At 39.7% G+C, this 23,294-nt stretch overlaps 1 protein-coding gene across 4 annotated transcripts in view; it reads right to left on the reverse strand.

Moving 5' to 3' along the window:
* The window catches only part of LOC137437582 (mRNA-decapping enzyme 1B), a 226,631-nt gene that overhangs the window by 54,229 nt on the left and 149,108 nt on the right, over positions 1-23,294 (reverse strand). For 3 of the 4 annotated variants that reach the window (XM_078766066.1, XM_068132031.2, XM_078766067.1), the window contains one exon: positions 4,146-4,208. The exons of the other annotated variant lie outside the window; for it this stretch is intronic. In XM_078766066.1, coding sequence (XP_078622192.1) covers positions 4,146-4,208 — 63 coding nt within the window. The remainder of the gene's footprint in view (positions 1-4,145; positions 4,209-23,294) is intronic. 4 annotated transcript variants of the gene reach the window in all.

A 23,294-nucleotide genomic window follows, 5' to 3' on the forward strand; every position in this document is an offset into this window, starting at 1 on the left:
GGTGCCCCCCAAACCCAAAAGAAAATGCCTTGGTGCCACAAAAAATTTGAAGTCATCAAAGGCAAACATTGCTGTGCCCTCCCTACAGAGTAATTCGACCCCTGGAGGGTGCCACAGGAATGTGGAATGTATTGGTTTCATGCTTAAGCATTCGCCGTATCTGCATTGCCTGTTTGCTTCTGGCCTCCCACCCGTGCGTAGCATGGGTATCTCACGAGTATAATTAATTCTTCAATTAACTTATTGAAGTTGAATTTTCTATACCCACCCATAAAAGTGGGGTTACCTTTCTGGGAGCCCATGTCTATTTTACAGAAAACCAAGTTTGAAGATGGATATACAGTGCATTCAGAAAGTATTCAGACCCCTTCACTTTTCTCACATTTTGTTATGTTGCAGCCTTATGCTGAAATCGTTTAAATTCATTTTTTCCCTCATCAATCTTCACTCAATACCCTATAATGACAAAGAGAAAACAGGATTTTAGAAAGTTTGGCAAATTTATTTAAAAGAAAAAACTGAAATATCACATTGACAAAAGTATTCATACACTTTGCTATGACATTTGAAATTTAGCTCAGGTGCCTCCCATTTCTCTTGATCATCTTTGAGATGTTTCTACACCTTGATTGGAGTCCACCTGTGGTAAATTCAATTGATTGGACATGATTTGGAAAGGCACACACCTTTCTATATAAGGTCTCACAGCTGACAATGCATATCAGAGCAAAAACCAAGCCATGAGGTCGAAGGAACTGCCTGCAGAGCTCAGAGACAGGATTGTGTCGAGGCACAGATCTGGGGAAGCCTACAAAAAAAAATCTCTGCTGCATTGAAGGTTCCCAAGAGCACAGTGGCCTCCATAATTCTTAAATGGAAGAAGTTTGGAACAACCAGGGCTCTTCTTAGAGCTGGCCGCCCGGCCAAACTGACCAATCGGGGGAGAAGGGCCTTGGTAAGGGAGGTGACCAAGAACCCGATGGTCACTCTGGCGGAGCTCCAGAGATCCTGTATGGAGATGGGAGAAACTTCCAGAAGGATAACCATCACTGCAACACTCCACCGATCTGGGCTTTATGGCAGAGTGGCCAGAAGGAAGCCTCTCCTCGGTGAAAGACACATGAAAGTCCGCTTGGAGTTTGCAAAAAAGCACCTAAAGGACTCTGACTGTGAGAAACAAGATTCTGTGGGCTTTCACATAGCAATGATGGATTGTTTGAATTGTGGAGAAAGCACCTCAATAAACTGCCAAACAGATTCAAGATGACCTTCAGACAAGGAACGACAGTTTCAACTCTCACCATCCGTCACCAATTCAATGAAAGGGGGTTCTATGGTCGGAGACCCAGGAGGATCCCAATGCTGAGAGAGAGACAGAAGAAAGCCTGACTTGAGTTTGCCAAAACACACCTGAACAAGCCAAAATCCTTCTGGGAGAATGTCCTGTGGACAGATGAGACCAAATTAGAGCTTTTTGGTAAAGCACATCATCTCAATGTTCACAGAAACAAACTGAAGCCTTCAAAGAAAAGAACACCTTCCCTACCGTCAAACATGGAGGAGGTTCAGTGATGTTTTCGGGTTGCTGTGCTGCCTCTGGCACTGGGTGCCTTGAATTTGTGCATGGCATCATGAAATCAGGAGGTTACCAAAGCATTTTGGAGCTCATTGTTCAACCAAGTGTCAGAAACCTAGGTCTCCATTGAAGGTCATGGGTCTTGCAGCAGGACAATGACCCCAAACACACTTCAAAAAGCACCCAGAAATAGTTCAAGACAAAACACTGGATGGTTACGAAGTAGCCAGCAATGAGCCCAGATCTAAATCCCAAAATAACATACTGCAGTTATTTTGTCTGAAGGTTACCAATATTAAGGCTCGGGTGTCAATAATTTTGTCAATGCCATTTATTTTTATTTTCTGATTTAAAAGGATATATTAGGTTCTGCATCAAAAACAAAGCTTCTGTAATATCAACAGTGAAATAAAGAATTGTTGAGTCCAAATACTTTTGTTCTTTGAAATTTGTTATTCAAGTTATTTGAAAAAGGTGAAAGGGTGCCAATGTTTTGGCCACGACTGCAAGTACGACAGGTGGATTTAAAACCATTAAAGGCGGTAGGCAACACCGACTCTGGGTAAAATGGGTAGAAATCTGAAATATTCTCCTGGCGGCCATTTGGGGAAACACCTTCTAGCGCCCGTTCCACATCATTTCACAAAGGGGGCTCATTTTAACGATAGGGCCTCTCACTCACTCACCGCAGGCAGGTTGGTGGTCTTTCCGTCTTCTACCGACTCCTCTCTGGCCTTGCCCCCCCCAGCTCTCTCTGGGCTCTGTCCCGCAAATATTCCTACAGGTCGCACAAGATCTGCCTGCAACCCTCTTATGGTTAAACTGCCAAAATCAAGACTCTCTGCTCACCTTCACTCCTTCATTCCTCTTTTCTCCCGCCTCTGGAACAAACTCCCTCACTCTCTTCAATCCCACTCCACCCTCCAGGTCTTTAAAACAGCTGTTCACCACCATCTCTTATCTTCCCCCATCCAAAACCTTGATCTTTTCTACCCCCGCTAATTTCACCCCAATTCCACTTTTTTGAAATACCAACTTCTGTCCTGGAAGTCCTTGGTGTCCTTGTGTTTTATACTTCTCCCACCGCCCCCCCCCCCCTTCCCACGCCTCCTCCCCCCAAGCCCTCTCGCTCCCACACATCTCCCTGCTCTCAAATGTTGTGTTTGTGTGCTTCCCCTTCTCTCCCCATCTTGTCTTCCACTCCCTCTTTTTATATATTTTGTTTGTCTGGTTGATTTGTTTGTGAAGTAAATGTTAGCTCTTTCACGAGCCTCGATTCAGTATACAAAAAAAGAAAAAAAAAAAAAAAAATGTCCCAAGGTAACGAAATTCACCTTCAAACTTAGTTCTCAGCAAGACAGTCACACGGCCCCAGAAAGGTTACCCCACTACAGGGTGGGTAAACAGATCGTGCATTACATAAGTATTCCAAGTTTTAAATTATCCTTTTTCTGAAAATAAAAATAAGATGATTGTTACTCAGTTTGAAGAGAGCGAAGGTATCATATCCCCCCATCGACCATTAGCAAGATTTGGACACACTCCCTCCTATCTCCACAAGGTTTCACCAAAAGTAAATGAAGCAAATGAAGCAAGGAAGTGCGTTTTCAATAGTGAACTAGAACGGCACTCAGTTGAGAGCATACCTCCACCTGGTGAACAGTTTATGTTTTATATATCAGAGTAGACCAGAAAATCACAATACAGAATCACATTTAATCAAAATAAATCACAGGAATCACCATAGGTCCAGTCTTTCAAACCCTGATATACCCCTCGTTTTTGGCCATATCACTCATGATGATGATGAGTATCAGGATGAGGAGCATGAATCACTATCATGATGAAGAATCACTTTTAAAATTCTACTAGCTGGATCCAGATCCGCATCTTCACCAAAATTGAATAGATTCTTCCTTGTCACACACACAACCTGTACAAAAAGTTTCGACCAAATCCATCCATAACTTTGAGATATCCTGCTATGTATCGTTTTTGGCCCCATCTCCAAATGGTGAAGAATCACTTTGAAAATTAAATAATTCTCGTATCCATATTTAGATATTTAGATCCGAATCCATATTTTGATATTAACCAAAATCGAATCGAATCGTGCTTGTCAGACACCCAACCAGTCCACCAAGTTCCATCCAAATCCATGCACAACTTTTTGAGATATCATGCTATGTATCGTTTTTGGTCCGATCTCCCAAAGGTGAAGAATCACTTAAAAAATTATAGTAGCTGGATCCAAATCCTCACCAAAATCTAATCATTTCGTCCTTGTCACATATGCTACATCTCTGCCAAATTTCATCAAAATCCGTTCACAACTGAGATATTTTGTTCACAAATGGACAGACAAACAAACAGAAAGACAGGGGTGAAAACATAAACTCCATCTACCTTTGGCGGTGGAGATAAAAAGACAATTGGGTCAATATATTCCTTCTGAAATAGTCCGATATATTTCTTTACATAGCTCAGTACCAACCCAGAAAACAATTAAGAAAATTAACAATGTGCATGTTTGGACAATTGCTTAATATTTTGGATCAAAATTACTCACTGGTACAGACAACGAAGCCTCTGCAGCCCCATTTTTTTCTTCTTTGTGCAAAGATTTAGAATCCTGTGAAAGTAAAAAAAAAGTTATATATATGTATAGATTTATTGTATTTATTGTATATATATATATATATAACTGTGAGAAATAGTAGAAACTCCACAGTACGAGCAGGGCGTCTCATTTGCATTAAATAAATAATCGGGAGGTTAAATCAGACGCGGACGTAGCTTCAGGACGTCGATCTTTAATTTTTGACAAGCTTTCGACCAACAAAGATCTTCTTCTTAGTCGTCCCCAAGTTCAACGGAAGCCTCCACCTTTGTTGGAGACAGATAATATATATATTATCTGTCTTTTTTCCATAGTAGGTTGTAGACAGCAACTGCCCAGGGTCGTGCTACCGTTCGGACTTAGGAGCATTCAAGTGGTGCCCATAACCATCTTACACTCTCCGCGTCATGATTGCTGGTCTTACTTTCTATCTTCCACAAATTATAGCTACCTTTAATCTCTCTTTCTCGCTAACAAACCAAACATCATACACTTTTCCTACTCATTTTCACTGCTTAACTCTGTTTAAGGCCTGGCGTTGATGAGGACTATATCGTCCGTGACTGGAGCCTTCAACATTTATATATATTATTTATATATATATATTTATATACAGTCACGTGAAAAAGTAAGTACACCCCATGTAAAGTTTTGACTTTTTCAACATATTTCAACATACAGCTATTTGATCTTCATTTCAACAATATTGATAGATAAAGGTGATATAATATAACAAATATCATGAAACATTTACATTTTGTAGTCCATTGTATAATTTAAATAAACATAAATGCAAATTTCGCATGTGGAAAAAGTAAGTACACCCTTGGCCCTAATGGGTAGTATTGCCCCCTTTGGCAGAAACAACCTCAAGTAGGCATTTCTTATAGCTGTCTACCAGTCTCTGACATCAACTTCAACAACTAACAACTTCACATAGATGAATTCTGATGGATATAATTTCTCCATTGAAGGAAATTCTACATTTATCCTGGTCGGTTCTCCCAAAATTTACTCTATAAATTGTTATTCCTGACACGGGTAAATAAACCAGATTTTTCGGTTCCATATTAAATTTATAACCAATTGGGGTTGAGTAAGCGCTGAATGAAAATATTGTATTTGCTCTTATTCCATCGTTGTAAGCACCATCAATCAAATCACAGTGAATTAATACCGTATTTATACCCGAGGATATTTGAATGACATTATCGTCGTTAATGTCATTCATTAACGTTATCACTATAAAAGTCCCGTTAGTTTCAATCTTTTTTGAGGAGAAACCCAACAACTCTCTAAATGAATTATCAATTGTGAAATCAACTTTATAATTATTTTTGAGTCTAATAGTTGATTTCGAAGTACGTTTTTGAATATCTATAACAATATTTTTGGTTCATCGCCTTGGTCTTTCATAAGACGGACAATTTCGGAAGATATTTGAGAAATCTCGTAAGCTCCGGATAAAACTGTTATTGTTCTGTATCCGTTTCCCGAAACATAACTAAACTTGTTATTTTTCTCTGTGATATTAAACAAGGTATTGTAAGTTTCCATAGATATCAAAGATGCCTCATATTATTTTGTGGGGTCAAGTACTGTGCTTCTCATTTATAACTTTTTAAAAGTTTGAATATAATTATTATAATTCTCTTTATTTTCTGAAACATCACAATTGCTAAATAATCTTAAAAAGAAGATGATACAAATCATTTTTCTTCCAACATTAAACGGGAATAATTCCAGCATTATCTTATCTATAATTATTTATTTTCTCTGCAACTAATTATTTTCTTATTAAACAACTGATCTAAAATGGCTGATACTTCATTAAAATAATTGTTGTTTCCTGCCTTCTTACAACCTAACAACAATAACAATCTATAAACTAATTGTGATGGGTTATTTGGAAGAAAACGAACACCTGAACCAAGCTTACTTAAAGTATCAATAATGTTTTTCCTTCTCATTCTTCTTTATTTTACCAGCAACATAAACCCCATGATCAAGTGAGTTTAGTAAATCAATATATACTCTGTCATCTTCATTTTTCATATTCAATGGTTCATCAAAATAACGTGAATTAAGCCTATTACTTGTTGCTTGTTTTCCATCTTTTGTTCGAAGAAACATTAATCTGGGGGTCCATTTAACATTGGGCTGAGCAGAGCTTAAGAACACCAATTCATCATTATGTATCAATACCTTTTCTTTCACTAGATGAAACACTGCTGTTTCTTGTGTTGGAATGAGACCCGCTAAGGTTTTTGTATCCGTTGAATATTCATTGTTTGAAAGAGCCTTCACAATAAAATTGGAAGGTTGATTTACCTCCTCAAGTGGTTAGAACAAGCGTTACGCCTAGGTCCCCCGTCGGTGAAGTGATGTGAGTTGACAAAGTGGAAGACGCAAAAAACATGCTATGATATGATATTTCGCTCACAAGGTTCAGACATACATGGCGGCGGCCATCTTGGATTTTGACGTGGCGACCCAATTTACAATGGCCTTCTTCCTTGTGCCGAGATACACCCAAACACCAGATTAGAAGTTGGTACTTTGCTTATTTTTCAAGATATTTCACTCACAAAGTTCAGACATATATATGTTGGCGGCCATCTTGGATTTTGACGTGGCGACCCAATTTACAATGGCGTTCTTCCTTATGCCGAGATACACCCACACACCAAATTAGAAGTTGGTACTTCGCTTATTTTTCAAGATATTCATCTCACAAGGTTCAGACATACATGACGGCGGCCATCTTGGATTTTGACGTGGCGACCCAATTTTCAATAGCGTTCTTCCTTATGCCGAGATACACCTACACACCAAATTAGAAGTTGGTACTTCGCTTATTTTTCGAGATATTTCGCTCACAAGGTTCAGACATATATATATGGTGGCGGCCATCTTGGATTTTGACGTGGCGACCCAATTTTAAACAGCCTTCTTGCTTGTGCCTAGATACACCCACACACCAGATTAGAAGTTGGTACTTCGCTTATTTTTCAAGATATTTCGCTCACAAGGTTCAGACATATATATGGTGGCGGCCATCTTGGATTTTGACGTGGCGACCCAATTTTCAATAGCGTTCTTCCTTATGCCGAGATACACCTACACACCAAATTAGAAGTTGGTACTTCGCTTATTTTTCGAGATATTTCGCTCACAAGGTTCAGACATATATATGGTGGTGGCCATCTTGGATTTTGACGTGGCGACCCAATTTTCAACAGCGTTCTTCCTTATGCCGAGATACACCCACACACCAGATGAGAAGTTGGTACTTCGCTTATTTTTCAAGATATTCATCTCACAAGGTTCAGACATACATGGCATCAGACATACATGACGGCGCCCATCTTGGATTTTGACGTGGGTTGCACCCACACACCAAATTTGAATGCGGTCCTTCGCTTACGCACGCACGCCCGCACACAAACACGCACGCCCGCACGCACACACGTACGCACGGACTGACGGACACACGGACCAGAGGGGAAAGCCATAGTCCCCCTTTCGCTACGCTGTGCGACGGGGGACAATAATCCTTCATCATCATATTCTAATTCTCCTATTTTTCCAAGTTCTTGCTCTGTCATTTGACTAAAATTATCTAGTATTTGAAGTTTTTTTTGGGAGTATATTCTATCGTGGGAATTGTCGAGGGTTGTTCTCTTTGTTGGGTAGTTTTTAAAAGTGGTTTAAAAATGTATCTTATTTTCTTTCAAACGCTTCTTCACCTGTTAGTTTCTGTTTGCGTTTCTTCTTTATTTCTTAGTGTTGTTTTACAACTTTTGAAACCAACTCCTGATGTTCCTTAAACCTTCTTGCGCATTAATTTTCTATACTTATTTATTGGAAAATATAATTTCATATCTCATCTTGCTTAACAACGATATATTTATATTTTCCAGTCATGTGTTTCATATAATCCACAAATTCCTTTTTACGACATAATGTAGAACAATCATCTCTCCAAATTATTTTTATATCTATTGAATTTAGGCCAAAAAATATATATTTCCGGTCTCTGGTCAGCGCGTGCATCGATTTTGACCCTGCCCGTCAACAATTTTTATTATTTTTTTTCATTTCCAACGGTACCTACAACAGCGCGCGCCGTCTATATTCAAATATAGAGCACATCATAAATTATAGAGCACATTAAACATAAACAATGCCGCGCCGCCTCAAGTATTCGCGTATACTTGAGGCGGCGCCGAGACGAGATAATTGCAATTAAGTGAGCCGTGACGTCACGTTCTCGCCGAAAACGCGATTTCGAGCGTGAGAAGCCATATAATGTATGCATGTTGCCGGGCCGGCACGCTATCTCGGGAAATGCGGGTCTGTGAGGGTCGCCATTGGTATCGACGTTCGCGCACGGTTCTTTCCTACAAAACAATATGTTGGAACTTTGTCGAAATCCAACCAGCCGTTCCAAAGACATGAGTACGTTTGTGTGCCGTGCCGTCATGAATCCAATCGGCTGGATATTGTAATTTATTGAAACGAAGACGTTCTTTGTCAGGTTTTTGTGAAGCAACCAGAAGGCCTAGAGAGCTGCGGGTGGTCTCGTTAGTTAGGCCTGGATCCTATCTCGTTTGTCATGAAGTTGTAAGTGTCTGAGATAATCTGGTGGACTGGGAGAAGAGTTTGTGGGAGACCATCGGCATGGATTCAAGCGCTTCCGCGTTAGCCCAGTTGTGAATGCGCCGATTTGAACCACACGATACAGCCCATCTGCACATGCGCGGCTTTGATACACATGCAGGGTGGCATCCCGTACACGAAGATTGGTCCAGGGTGTAGTCATTTGCGCATGTGCGGTTTTTTCAGCATTCAAATGCTTTGGCAATCGCCTGTTAGACCACTTGCGCATGCGCAGTGTTGACGCGATCGACGCACTGGAATGTTTGACGGTACGGCGAGGCGATCTCGAGAACGAAATGGCAGTCTATAATATGCTTGAAGAACTTAATGATTTTCAGAATATATACATTTTAAAATAACTTAAGCTTGTGTTCATTATTTACAAAAAGGCCGACTTGTCCCATTGGCTGTCTTTAATTTCTCTCTGGACGGCGCCACAGCAGATGAGGAGGACCGCAAGGCATGAGGACACAAAAAACAACACCTTTAAATGTGCAATCCATGCTTTAAAAAAAAACAAAAAAACGCATCGCCGCATCAATTCTGGAACTTTGGTCTGACCAGAGACCAGCAATATATTTTTTTCGGCCATAACTTGAATAAAATAAAAGTATTGGTATTGTTTCTTATTGAGCGACGAGGGAGTTGAAAGTATGATTGGCTAAGATAAATACAATTAAAGGAAGAATGTCTCCCTCTTGTGTAGTAGCTATATCCATAACCGTTTGGTTTCTCTCATTAACACAATCATCAAAGATAGCGAGGTTCATTTTTGATTTATCCAAATCTTGGGGTGAAGATATATCATCCGTATTATCACTGAGAATACAAGTTATGGGTTTTGATTTATTTGTACATTTCTGTGCATCACAAAATAGTTTTTTTTTTTTGTTTTTTTTTGTTGTATACAGAGTCGAGGCTCGTGAAAGAGCTGTATTATATCTTCAATGTTCTAATCATTCAGTTTGTTTTGAAGTTTAAATAAACCAATGATGTCTTCTTTTTGAAGATCCGCATTAAAACCTTGTGAGAGTAATAATTACTCAATTATTGAGACTCAGGTTGAAAACTTGACTTTGTGAAAATTATTAAATTATTATAATCTGAAAAGTTGGGAGTAAGGAACATCTTTAAAAGCAGACAAGTTTTCCCACATCCGCTTGAACCAACCATTAGACATCTTAATTAATTTAAGATGATTTTTACGGTTGTTAAATGTTATCTTATTTTCCCAAACAGGTAAAAAAAAAATCATTCATTTATATATTTGGAAAACAAGTCATCTAATATTTTACGGGCTTTTTTAGAAACTATGTTTTATCCTGAGTTCAGGTTTAATTTCAAGATAATCCATTATTTTATTTATACATCATCTTGTATTGATATTTCCCTGAAAATGATAATCGTGAATAGCAAATAACATCAAACCATTAAACATTGTCCTAATTTTATCAATCTCTTCCGATGTAAGGAAAGGAGCATCCTCAACATCATAAACACCAATAACAGTGTGTAAGTCTTCTTTAAATAAATGTTTAACTTCATCAGAAAAATAAATATTCATTTCTCTTATTAATCTTATAAAGTGAATCATTTTGGGTGTAATTTTGAAAGAGTTATGTTCCTTTTTATATTTTTTATTATCATTAATTAAAAGATAATCACAGAATATACATTGTTTATAGGCTTTTGACTCTGTTTAATCCTACTCTATCACAATCAGGACAATTCTCTAATTTATCAAATGCAGTATCATGGAATTCAAGAGGTTCAACATCAGGTATATCATTTGAGTTCCTCATATTTATATAGTAATAGATTACTTAAACTAAAAATCATCTTCACTGTAATCACTAGAGGAATAACTATCACTCTCACAGGCATCATCTATAAAACCAATTTCATAACTATCGTTAGAACACAAACTCTATCATAACTGTCTTGCGAAGACAAAGTCTCACTATCACAATCATCACTTTTAAAATTCCCAAAGTCTTCACTTGAATAATGGCTCACATTTAATAGGCAGAAAAACATTACCATATAATTTTATATCCATATAATTAATTATATCCATATAATTTTTCTCATTAACAGATTCAACTACTGTATTTTTAATGTCAAATGCAATTTTAAAATGATTCCTATCTCCTACTGAACGAAATGACATTTCATCTGTTATATTAACATCTCTCATTTCTCGAAGATCAACATCTTTGGGGTTATTGAAGAATATTGAAATTTCACCGTGTTTCGAGCTAATAGTTTTATCTTCTTTTTCGAAAGCTTCAGTAAAAAGAGTTTTATTTTTTGATACTTTTACATCTTTCATTACCTCCTCTAGTTTGCTATATATCTCCATAAATTTTATTTTATAAATTTATCTCCATAAAAAAAAAAAAAAAAAAAAAAAAAATCCAAAAATTATTATCATCATCTTTATTCAATTCCACATCAGTGAAATATATTTCAGTATCCTTACATGAATCTGGATTCAGATTCATTCATGAATCTGGATCTGGATTCGGATCCAGCTGGAATAATTTTTAAAGTGATTCTTCACCATTGGGAAATGGGACCAAAAATGATACATAAGTTACATGAGGCTAACCCCCACTCTCGCAGGGAAAATGGCCTTAAAACGATCATTCATTCATTCATTCATTCGTCCTTCTTGCATGAGGAAATTGATTGAAATTTGTCTTTTGTGCTTTGAAACATTGCATTTATTAGGCAAAAAAGTAGTCGTCAAGAAATCAATGGGGAAAATAATTTACTCCTATCTTAAAATGATATGTGGCTCAGGAGGGGCTCAGACAAGATCATTAAGAGAAGTTTGACATTTCATATTGGCTCAACAACGATACTTGTACCAAGAACAAAGTTCCAACATATTGTTTCTCAATATTCTAGATGGCGATTCTGCTTTTAAGAAAATTAGGTTATTTCCTAAATTTAATCAGGAGGAAATATTCATTGGTTCTCTATATGAGTACAATGAAAATATGGATATTTTAGAATTAAGTATTTAACCTTTGTTAATGCAAAGATGAGGAAGGGAGAAATAGGGGGGATTTTAAAAAGGACTTGGGGTTGAGTCAAAAAGTTTTTCCCTTTTCCCCCATTGATTTCAATGTTAAATTTGAAGTGAGCCAGAACCTGCTTTTTCCCTCTACTGGCGTACACGGGAGTTTATGCAAGACGGACTGCAACATATCAACTTTTGGAGGAGTTGATAAGGAAGGTATCCAACTGTTTCATTGTGCAGCGGCACACCCCTTTCTCGCAGGTAAGCTTTTAAGTACAGGGTGTCTCAAAATACATGGAACCCATGTCACTGCTAATAATACTCTGCCAATATTAATGTTCTTGTTCTTTTTTTTTCAGATTTGAAGAGAGGAGACCATAACAACTAATAATTATCAATCAAAATGCCTTGGACAAAGGAGGAAAAAATATTTTGCGTCACTACTTATTTGGAGACGAAATCATTCAAAACGGTGCAAGCAAAATTTCGCAGGAAGTTCAACTTCAACAACTATCCCCAGAAAAACCAAATTTATCGTTGGGCACACAAATTTCAAGCCACTGGATCAGTAAACAACCTCAACAAGAAGGCAGAAACACCCAGTTCTGGCAGGAAGCTGACTGCAAGATCTCCTGACAATGTGAATGCGGTGAGACATTCTGTCGGAAGGAGCCCAAAAAAGTCCATCCGAAGACGTAGCCAAGAGCTGGGTCTTTCACGTGCGTCAGTGCAAAGAATCTTGATCAAGGATCTTCAGCTGGACCCATACAAGATCCAGATCAAGCATAAACTCACACCAGCTGACATGGCAAAACGTGTTGTGATGTGCCGGTGGTTCGAGAACAAGATCGAAGAGGATCCTGACTTTCTTGATGATGTTTGGTTCAGCGACAAAGCACACTTCCTGCTCTGTGGGCATGTCAATAGCAAGAACAATGTGTTCTGGGGCACACAAGCCCCAGACAAGGTGCTTCAGAGGCCCTTGCACTCTGTGAAATGCATGGCCTGGGTGGCCATCTCAAAACATGGCATAATCGGGCCGTTTTGGTTTGAAGACGCAGACGAGGAGGCAGTCACTGTCACAAAGGAGCGTTACATTGTGGTGCTCAACAAGTTCTGGAGGGGACTTGGGAGACGTCATGGCGTGAATCGAGATGTGCAATGGTTCCAACAAGATGGGGCAACTCCACATACAGCCAACATCACGATGGAGTGGCTGGACCACCGATTCCCTGATCGGCTGATCAGCAGGCGCCGCGAACTCGAGTGGTCTCCGCATTCACCCGATCTGAACCCCCCAGATTTTTATCTCTGGGGTTCTTGAAGGACCACGTGTATGAGAATCGTCCTCAATCCATTTCTGAACTGAAAGTGGCCATCACCCAGAAGATTCGTGCCATCAGGAAGGAAGAGTGTGTCAGGGTGATTGACAACTTCGCTCGTCGGTTTCAAGTGTGTCTAGGGCGCAAAGGCGGTCATTTGGAACATGTGCTCTAATAAATGTATCCTTTGAGCTAGAGACCTCAAATCTTCAGTTTTTTAATTGTTATCATATCAGCTTCCAGGAAATGTAATCTTTTTTGGAGTTTCTTGTCTGAGTAATAAATTATTATCATGTTAATGGGTTCCATCTATTTTGAGACACCCTGTACTTTCAGCTTTTTTTGTTGTTTCATTCAACAATCCTCATCTGGGAGGCATGAAACATGTGCATGCCTCGCCTATTTACTTCGTCACTCGGGGTTTCTGCGCATGAGCAATCTGGGGCCGATTTGGTCATTTCGAAAATTACTCATTACCAACGAGTTCAAGACGACCTAAATTCACCCATGGAGCAGGTATTTTTATTACCTCTGCCACCAAAGGTGGATGGAGGTTATGTTTTCACCCCTGTCTGTCCGTTGTCCATGAACAAGATATCTCAAAAAGTTGTGGACGGATTCGGATGAAATCTGGCAGAGAGGTAGCGTATGTGACAAGAACGAAATGATTAGATTTTGGTGAAGATCTGGATTCGGATCCGGCTAGAATAATTTTTTAAGCGATTCTTCACCATTGGGAAATGGGACCAAAAATGACGTAGCAGAATATCTCAAAAAGTTATGGACGGATTTGGACAAAACTTTGTGGACAGGTTGTGTGTGTGACAAGGAAGAACCGATTCGATGTTGGTGAAGATCTGAATATGGATATGGATATGAGAATTATTTAAATTCTTAAGTGATTCTTCACCATTGAGAGATAGGGACAAAAACGATACATAGTGGGATATCTCAAAAAGTTATGGACTGATTTGGACGAAACTTGGTGGACAGGTTGTGTGTGTGACGAGGAAGAATAGATTCAATTTTGGTGAAGATTTGGAACCTGGATCCGGCTAGTGGATTTTTTTTAAGTGATGCTTCACCATTGAGTGATAAGGCCAACCCAGGCGGAGGTATGCTCTCCACTGAGTGCCGTTCTAGTTTACAATAGTGATGGTCACGGGGAGAAAATATCCTGAAAGAAACCCCCTAAATCTTTCCCATAAAAGTGAATTTGTGTACTTGCTTGTTTGTTTTGTTACGGATCCGTCACTTCTGCCTTTGTTGTTATTATATATTTGTAGGATTTTTAGTTTCAGGTAATGTTATTAAGATTTTTGTATGAAGCGGAGATGACTTTAGTAAAAGGTGAAAATAAGTGTTTGTGAAGGAAAAGGAAGCCGCGGCAAACAAACCAGAAGAGAAGGGGAGAGGACGAGACGGCCATGAGGAGGAGACAGGTGTGCATCGCATCGAGGCTGAGAGCAGACTTTTTTGATATTGGTCGCGAATGAGTTGAGGCTTCCCGTAAAAGGGATTGCCCGCGACATCGTCATATATTGTGAGTGCAATTGAACCTGCGTCTCAGGTTTTATCACCAAATGTGAGTCATTGATGGAGGGAGCCAGCGCCTCTATTACAGGCCGATACGCCATTTTGTCTGCGAAGAGGCTGTCAGCTTGGTGCATCTTGTTTTGTCATTGGGATTCCCATATCAACCTCACCGTGTGGAGGGCCGTGGGGGTTTCCATATCGGCTCGATTCCCATATCGACATCTCACCTCGTAACTCCTCATCCACACCAATACCTGCCTGTTGTTTTGCCGTTCTGCATGATTTCGACCTTCACCCCGCGTGGAGATTCGTGCACGGACTTTGGGGAAAGTTACATTCCACTCACGTTTGGCATGTCATTAGTTTATTGCTTTGAGAGCATTGGGGAATGATGGTACCATCAAATGTATTGTTCATTTGATGTGTAACATTTTCATGGTACTTTATTTCATCGTGTTATTATTGTGTATGTGAGAGTTATTAATAAAATTACTTGCTTTGTTCTACAAGTGCATTGGTGCGGTTTTACCATGGTTTATTAGTACACTCAAAAATACAAATCTTTCTGCCGCATTACCGCTCCAGACTGAGGGGTTTGGGGAGGTAATACGTAACAGTTTATATATCCTTTAAAAACGAAAAAGCGACTGAACCAAACTTTGCATGTTGCTTCAGGGTACCCTAAGTATGGTTTCTGTCAGGGTAGTATATCTGGGTCAAAGACAAAAATTCTCTCTTATGTTAATGTGTAAACTACAGTGACCCTGATGATATCCGGTATTACAAATCATCTTGTTGAAGAAAGTTTAAACAACATTACTGTGATGTTACTAGTTGGTTTCATTACTAGTTGGTTTCATTACTAGTTGGTTTCCCAACATTACTAGTTGGTTTCCCAATTTAAATTGAAGTGAGAATTCAAATTTTTCAAAATGTTTTGTTTCACTCATTTTATGCTTAAGGGTAAAACCAAAGCAACCAAGAAACGCTACATTCAAAGTCCACTGTCCACATGCCAAATAAATAAATAACATATCCTCACGCAACGCAACATCGTCGGGATGCCTTTGGCGCCCGGCGATTCTGCTGTGCAGCACATGGAGACAGAATTGGGAGGGAACAGTATACAATAATTGATTAATTGATCAAACTAGCATGACTCGGCGTGCTCCACGCACCTCTTTGACCATTTTGGTGTCTTTGGGGTCTTTTGGGTCTTCATGGGGTTTTGCGTCTTAAGGGTCTGTTGAGTATTTTGGATCCTCTGGGCCTTGGAGGATATTTTGGGTCTTCGGGGTCTTTTGGGTGTTCAGGGGTCTTGGGGAACTTAAAGGGTCATCAAAGGTCTGAGGGGTCTCAGCAGTCTAAACGTAATTAAGAGTTCACGGACTGTGTTTTGGGTGTTAATTTTATTTGAAGAAGAATTCACGTTTTGGTCGCATATAAACAAACATACATAACCATATATGTTTGATCTATTATAATAAGATGCGTAATTAAAATAAATAGTCATCGTAAAATAATTAATTCCTTAATCAATTGGCTAATAGCATACTTAAACCACCACTGCTTCATCTCAATCTGTAGTTTTTTGAAAATTAATCAAGTAATTCATTAAAAATATTAAATAAACAATCAATTAATTGATGAATTAATAAATCAAAAATATCCTTTTTAGCCAAATTACTTGGTCACTGTCATGTCCAAATATCAACTTCCTTGCTCAAAAGGTGCCTGAGATATTGCCCAGATGAGAAAAAAAAGAAATAAGTACTTAATAAATCGATAATAATTAAGTAATTAATCAATTGATTGATTAATCAAAAAATAAAAATACCGTTTTATCCAAAGCAAGTGCTCACGATTGTGCCGAAACTTTCACTTCCCAGTTCAAAAGATGGCTGGCATATAACACAGACAAACAAACAAGAAAACAAGAAGATGTCATGCAGAGCATGATGCTTGAAAAATCCACCCTCCTCCCACACAAAAGGTTGCCATTGATCCAGCAAATTTTCAAGTCAATCGGATGAAAATTGATGATTTTTCAGATGAAAATTCTTCAGAATCATTGGAATCTCCTGCGATGTAGTCAACTCCGAGGGCCTTTCACTCACTCACCGCAGGCAGGTTGGTGGTCTTTCTGTCTTCTACCGACTCCTCTCCGGCCTTGCTCCCCCAGCTCTCTCTGTGCTCTGTCCCCCCAATATTCCTTCAGGTCGCACAAGATCTGCCTGCAACCCTCTTATGGTTAAACTGCCAAAGTCTAGGCTCTCTGCTCACCTTCACTCTTTCATTCCCCTTTTCTCCCGCCTCTGGAACAAACTCCCCCACTCCCTTCAATCTCACTCCTCCCTCCAGGTCTTTAAAACAGCTGTTCACCACCATCTCTTATCTTCCCCCATCCAAAACCTTGATCTTTTCTACCCCGGCTAATTTCACCCCAGAGTCCTTGCAGTGTTCATATGTTTTATACCTCTCCCACCTCTCCCCCAAGTCCTCCCGATGTCCCTGCTCTCAAATGTTGTGTTTGTGTCCTTCCCCCTCTTCCCCCTCTCTTTTGGGTCCTTCCCCCTCTCTCCCCATCTTATCTGCCGCTCCCCTTGTTTTTTGTGTTTTGTGTGTCGGTTTGACTTTTTGTGTGACCTGAGGCCTGAGGCCTTTTGACCTCAAATAGTTTGTTTTCCAATTTAGTGACTCAATGTGCAAATGCTGTTCAATTTTCAAGTCAAGTGGATGAAAATTGAGGTTTTTTTTCAGATGAAAATTGATTTTGGAAGTATGACCTCGAGTTGACCTTCGGCCTTTTAACCTCAAATATAGTTTGTTTTCCAATTTAGCAACTCGATATACAAATGCTGTTCAATTTTCAAGTCCATCGGATTAAAAATGGCGATTTTAGAAACTTGACCTCCAGATGACCTTTGACCTCAAAATCAATAGGCTTCTTATTTGTGACGACCTCCACAACTTGGTGAAGTTTCATGACGATCGGTTTAGAAATGTGACCGATAGGCCGGTGACAAACAGACAGACAGACAGACAGACAAACAAACGCAACCGACCAATACACTTCAAAAATCTTGCAAAACTGAGTACTCCCTTTAGGCAAGCGTGATCGCCGGCCAACCCTTGATGCCCGGCGATGACATCATGCAGCGCCTGGAGATGGAATAGGAAAGGAGCAGTGTACACCGCAAGGTTCACTGATGAAGATGAGTCTAGGATGTCCTAGAGATACCCACACTTGCCTCTAAACTGTCTCGCCCAGGTTTGAATCTCGGCCCAGCTGTAAACTGTCATCCTGGAGTTTCACAGGCAGGGTGATGCATCAGTGTTCAGTCCGTCAGATAGACATTAAACTGAGAGTCCCACCTGCCGGCATCTCACGGTGTCCTTCGCGAAGAGTAGGAAATCTATTCCCAGCACCCTGGCCAAATTACAAATTCCTGCCCTAACCTTTGTCAAACGTCAGGCCTGGTCAGCCGGTTCATGAAAGACTTAAGGCAAACCTCCCCCAAACAACCCTACATGAACATGGGAACCAAGAGGGGAGTGTGGGTACATCTAGATCTAGGGCTCTTGGCTATCATGTCAGCCCCCTGTGTTAAAGTAAGAACCACAAACGTCACCTGAAAACTGCTGGCAACGATTGGCGTGTCCGTGTCGCAGGCCCAAGCAGTCCAGGGGATAACCAATGGTGCACGACCGGAAGGTAAAAATATCAAAGGGGCGGAGTTATTTGGCGTTCGATGTAATAATTCGTTGGGGACGTCAACTGAATTGCGAGCCATTGCAAGACGACTTCAAAAGTTGGCACGACCACAAGATGTTTTGAACTTTGTTTGCAAAAATAAGCTCACAGATCACGTCTCCAACACAATTATTGCTCACTGCATCCACTTCACCCTGCCTCCATGTTTCTGTAGCCAATGGTGAGTGAAGGTTTTCCAAGCTAAAGTTGATCAAACCCACACATCAGTTCCACAAAAACCTTGGAACTTACTAAAAACAAAAAAAATTATCCACCCTGTCAATAGAACATGAAATTGTACAAAATATTCACATGAAGGGACTTGTTTAAACATTTGGTAAACTCAAAGCACCCAGATTCCAAATCCTAATGATAAACTCTGTCTTTGTTGCAGGAACACATTATCCATATTACACATTTATACAAAGTGCATTTCTTCATGTACATTTCCTATCAAAAGTGTAGCACAATGAGAATATACAATCAGCATAAGATTTGCATTTTTGTGCAAGATAAATCTGTGATTGCCTCCACCACTGAAGGTAGAAGGATGGAGGTTATGTATTCACCCCCTGTCTGTCTGTTTGTTTGTTTGTTAGTCCGGTTGGTGTGTTTGCGTGCGTTTGTCTGTACGCTCACTTCTACTTGCCTATAGGTCATAATTTTAAACAGATCTTCAGAAAACTTCACCAAATGTTAGAGTTCGTGGTCTGACAAAATCTTATATATATTTGAGGTCAAAAGGTCAACATAGGCCAAAGGTCAACCACTTTTTTCAAATTTCTAAAATACTCAATTTTCATCCGATAGACTTGAAATCTGAATCGGATTTGCATATCAGCTTACTGAAACCAACCACCAACTATTTTTCAGGTCAACATAGGCCAAAAGGCCAACATAGGCAAATTTTCTCAAATTGTCAATTTTCATCCGATGAACTTCAAATTTGAAGACGATTTCCATATCTGGTCACGGAATTCAACCACCAATTATTTGTGAGGTCAAAAGGATGCTCTACTGAGTGCCATTCTACTTGTTCTCTTTTGCCATGTGTCGCTCTATGAGTGATGTTTCATTTGTCTGTTTGTGAACAGGATATCTCAAAAAAAAGATCTGGATCCAAGAATTAAAGTCATTCTTCACCAGAGTGATATAGCCAAAAACAAAATATAGCATGATATTTCAAAAAGTTGTGGATGACTTACGATAAAACTATGGATGATGAGTTGGTTAGGCAACAAGAACAAGCCGATTAGATTTTGGTTCTGGTCTGAATCCAGATATGGCCCATCAGTGGGATACAAACCCTAAACTGTTCAGCCTGGCGGAGGTATGCACTCTGCCGAGTGCCATTCCAGTTGTGAATGTTACATTCACCAAAATGACTGAATGTCTTGAGTCATGGTCGTGTTGGAAAATAAATTTATTGATGGCATCATCGATAAGATCTAGTCCTATTGGCATGATCGATCAGAGGCTGCACGTCCCTGTCAGCAGTTGGTGTATCTACAATTTTCTGCAAAATGTCCGACACCCCACACTTAACGAATCCACCCCTATGCTTCACTGTCGCTGTTTATACACAGTGACTGCTATACCGCTACCGGCCTGCCTTCAAACAAACCGTAACTGATTTATTGCCAAACAGTTCAAACTTGGACCAATCTGTAAAAAGCTCCTTCTTCCAGCTTTACTTATCCCACCGTTTCAGTAATACTGCCAATTTCAGCCTTCTCCATTGGTTGCCTTTCTTCAAAGGTTTTCGGACAGCTACACGTCCATAGAGGCCACTTTAAACTAATGTGCGGCGGGTGGAGGGAGGAGGAGATTGCAGATGCAACTTCTTTTCAATCTTCTTCGTCCTCCTTCTGCTACGAACAATACCACCACCACCACCACCACCACCACTACTCAATGAGCCTTATTCCAAGTTGGGGCCAGCTGCTCAAATCCTCGTCCTCCACTATCTATCGTCCTCGTCCTCGGAAGTCTATCCATTGCGTGGGCACCTTGAAATCCTTCCGTTGCCATATTGTAAATTCCAGCTCAGCTTCCGTCTCCCTCTACTTTACTTTCCTGCTATTGTTTCCTTTAACGATTTTATACTTGTGGCTGATTTTCCACTTTGTAATATGTGTCAGTAGCATTTTTATGCCTCCGCCCCCGAAGGTGACCGGAGGCATTATGTTTTTGGGTTGTCTGTCCGTCCGTACGGGCTGAACCTCGTTTTTCTCAGCAACCACATGGCTGATTGAGACGAAACTTTCAGGGTAGTAGTGACACCTATGCAGAATGTTTTTATGACTGAAACGTCATAAGTCACGTGGTATGGCAGCCATCTTGGATTAAACATCAATAATTAAAAAATAATTTCTCGGAAACCGCTGAACGGAAAAATTAGACAATTGCCACGTTGTCAAGTACTCCCAAGGGGGAACAAAAGCATGATAATGATGACATCATAGGTGAAGTGGTATACCAGGCAAAAATGTTTTAATCGAATTCCTTATCCTAAAAATCTGAAATTGCATGCACACGATCTATGACCCATTTGTATTGAAATATTAAATTTATGACATCATAGGTCAGACAGACCTATGATGAAGAGAAACAGTTTGAGATGGTTTGGTCATGTGTTGAGGAAGGATGAAAGTGACTGGTTGAGAAGAGTGATGGAAATGAATGTGGAAGGCAGTAGAGGACGGGGAAGACCGAGAAAGACTTGGCTAAAGATGGTGGAAGAAGAAATGCGGGCAAGGGGGTTAACAAGGGGAGATGCAGAAAATAGGGCAAAATGGAGAAGATTGTCATGGGGACCGCAAGGCTAACCCCCGCTCTTGCAGGGAAAATGGCCTTTAAAATGCCTGTTGTTTGTTGTATAGGTCACATGGTTTGGCAGTCATATTGTATTTAACCAAAAACCTTTTTTTTTTTTTAAATCTTCTCCCAAACCACCAAATTGATTAACTCCAAACGTTACATGTGTCATTGACTAGGCATGGTGATTAAAAGTTGATCACAAAAATATCCTCGGTCACATGGTGCGGCAGCCATATTGGATTGAAGGAAAATATTAATTAATAATATCTCTTAAACCGCTTACCCTATCGATGCTAAATTTTACAAATATCATCTAACACCACTGTTGCATATCGCTTGAAAATGATGGTGTAGGTCACGTGGTTTGGCAACCATCTTGAATAGAAAAGCGAACCTTATCCGATCAACACGAAACTTCACAAATGTGATCCCCGACACATACATATGCAGTGTACATATTTTTTTAAGGTCAGATGTCGCGTGGTGTGGCAGCCATTTTAGTTTAAAAGCCAATATTTTTAAAAATAACTTCTCTGAAACCGCTTCACCGATCAATGTGAAACCTGTCATGGCTGGTGAAAATGTGATAATTGAAAACAGCTGAAGGGATTTAAATAAAACTTGTTTATTTTTAGGACGGTGAACGAGAGCATCTACCCATTGTGGGACTATGTGGAGGCATACTGGTGACAGTCGCATTTGCTCTTGTTCTTTTACAGTTTGGGTGACATTAGCAATCCTGACTCCCTCTAGTTCCCTCCTTTGACTTCACTTATTCTATCTATAAGTGACACTCACTATAATGCAACGCAACATCTGCACTTCTGTCTGTTCTAGCAGTTTCTCCTCTTTATTCCTTAACCCTCTGAGTACGGTTGACGTCCAGTGCTGCAACCCGCAAAAAAGTTTTGTGTACGGATGACGTTCCTACATGTCATCGACTATACCTATAAATAGATCGTCAGTACGTGGTTGCATTCCCATACCAAAATGCCAAATTAACACCGTACCGGAGGTATTTTTATCAAAAAAATAAATCCAGTACTCAAAGGGTTAAGGCCCAAATTTTCATTGAGTAAATTAATGGTCTAATCACTTTTTTTTTTACAGCGGAGCCCATCGGGCAGAGCCGTCTAGAACAGTGTTTGTCCGTCTGTATGCATGTCTGTATGTATGTATGTATGTATGTATGTTTGTATGTATGTATATATATATATCCCCTCAAACGTATACCAATCAGAGCTGAGAATCTGGTCACATGACAGGGTGATGTGATGACGTCTGATGTCATTACGGCGGTGCGGCTGCTGACTCTCCACACACCGCCATTTTAATTTATATGCCATTCATGCCGAACATATCGTCGAACCTGTCATATATCACAATCGCCATGCCTACCTTTACGCTTTTCATTCAGTGTGAAACACAAACAAACCAATAATTGTTAAAGTGATCATCAAATATCGAAAGCATCGGCGTTAGGTCTCTTCCAACAATACGGTACATATAGGCCTTAGGCATTATGACACCTTCGGACCACTTCAGACAAATCAAGCCCAGGTTTCTTACACATTTTTTCATAATGAATTTTTTACACATAATTTCTTTTCTTTCTATACACAGTAGTGAGTGGTGTATCGTTTCAGTAGTATCGTTTTCGTAATAGTAATAATCATAATATAGTAAATATAGCCATAATACTTTAATGCCAATGTCGTGAATTGAAAGTTTATGGATTGAAGCGGTATATGGTTCATGATCAGTGATGAGCGTTGTTACCACGAATATTAATAACCGAGGAAGTAAGGAATTCGCCTCGGATTTTTGATAGTAATATCATTTTCGAAATAATGACAACGTAACGTTAATATTATAGTAAATCTTATCATAACACGAATCCCTTCGTAGTGACTGGAAACTTATTGGAAGTTAAAATATATCAGTTTTGTGTCCATTACGTCATTATGTCTATGATG

The sequence above is a fragment of the Myxine glutinosa genome, chromosome 12, assembly GCF_964187855.1.
Source record: "Myxine glutinosa chromosome 12, kmMyxGlut1.1, whole genome shotgun sequence".
NCBI lineage: Eukaryota > Metazoa > Chordata > Myxini > Myxiniformes > Myxinidae > Myxine > Myxine glutinosa.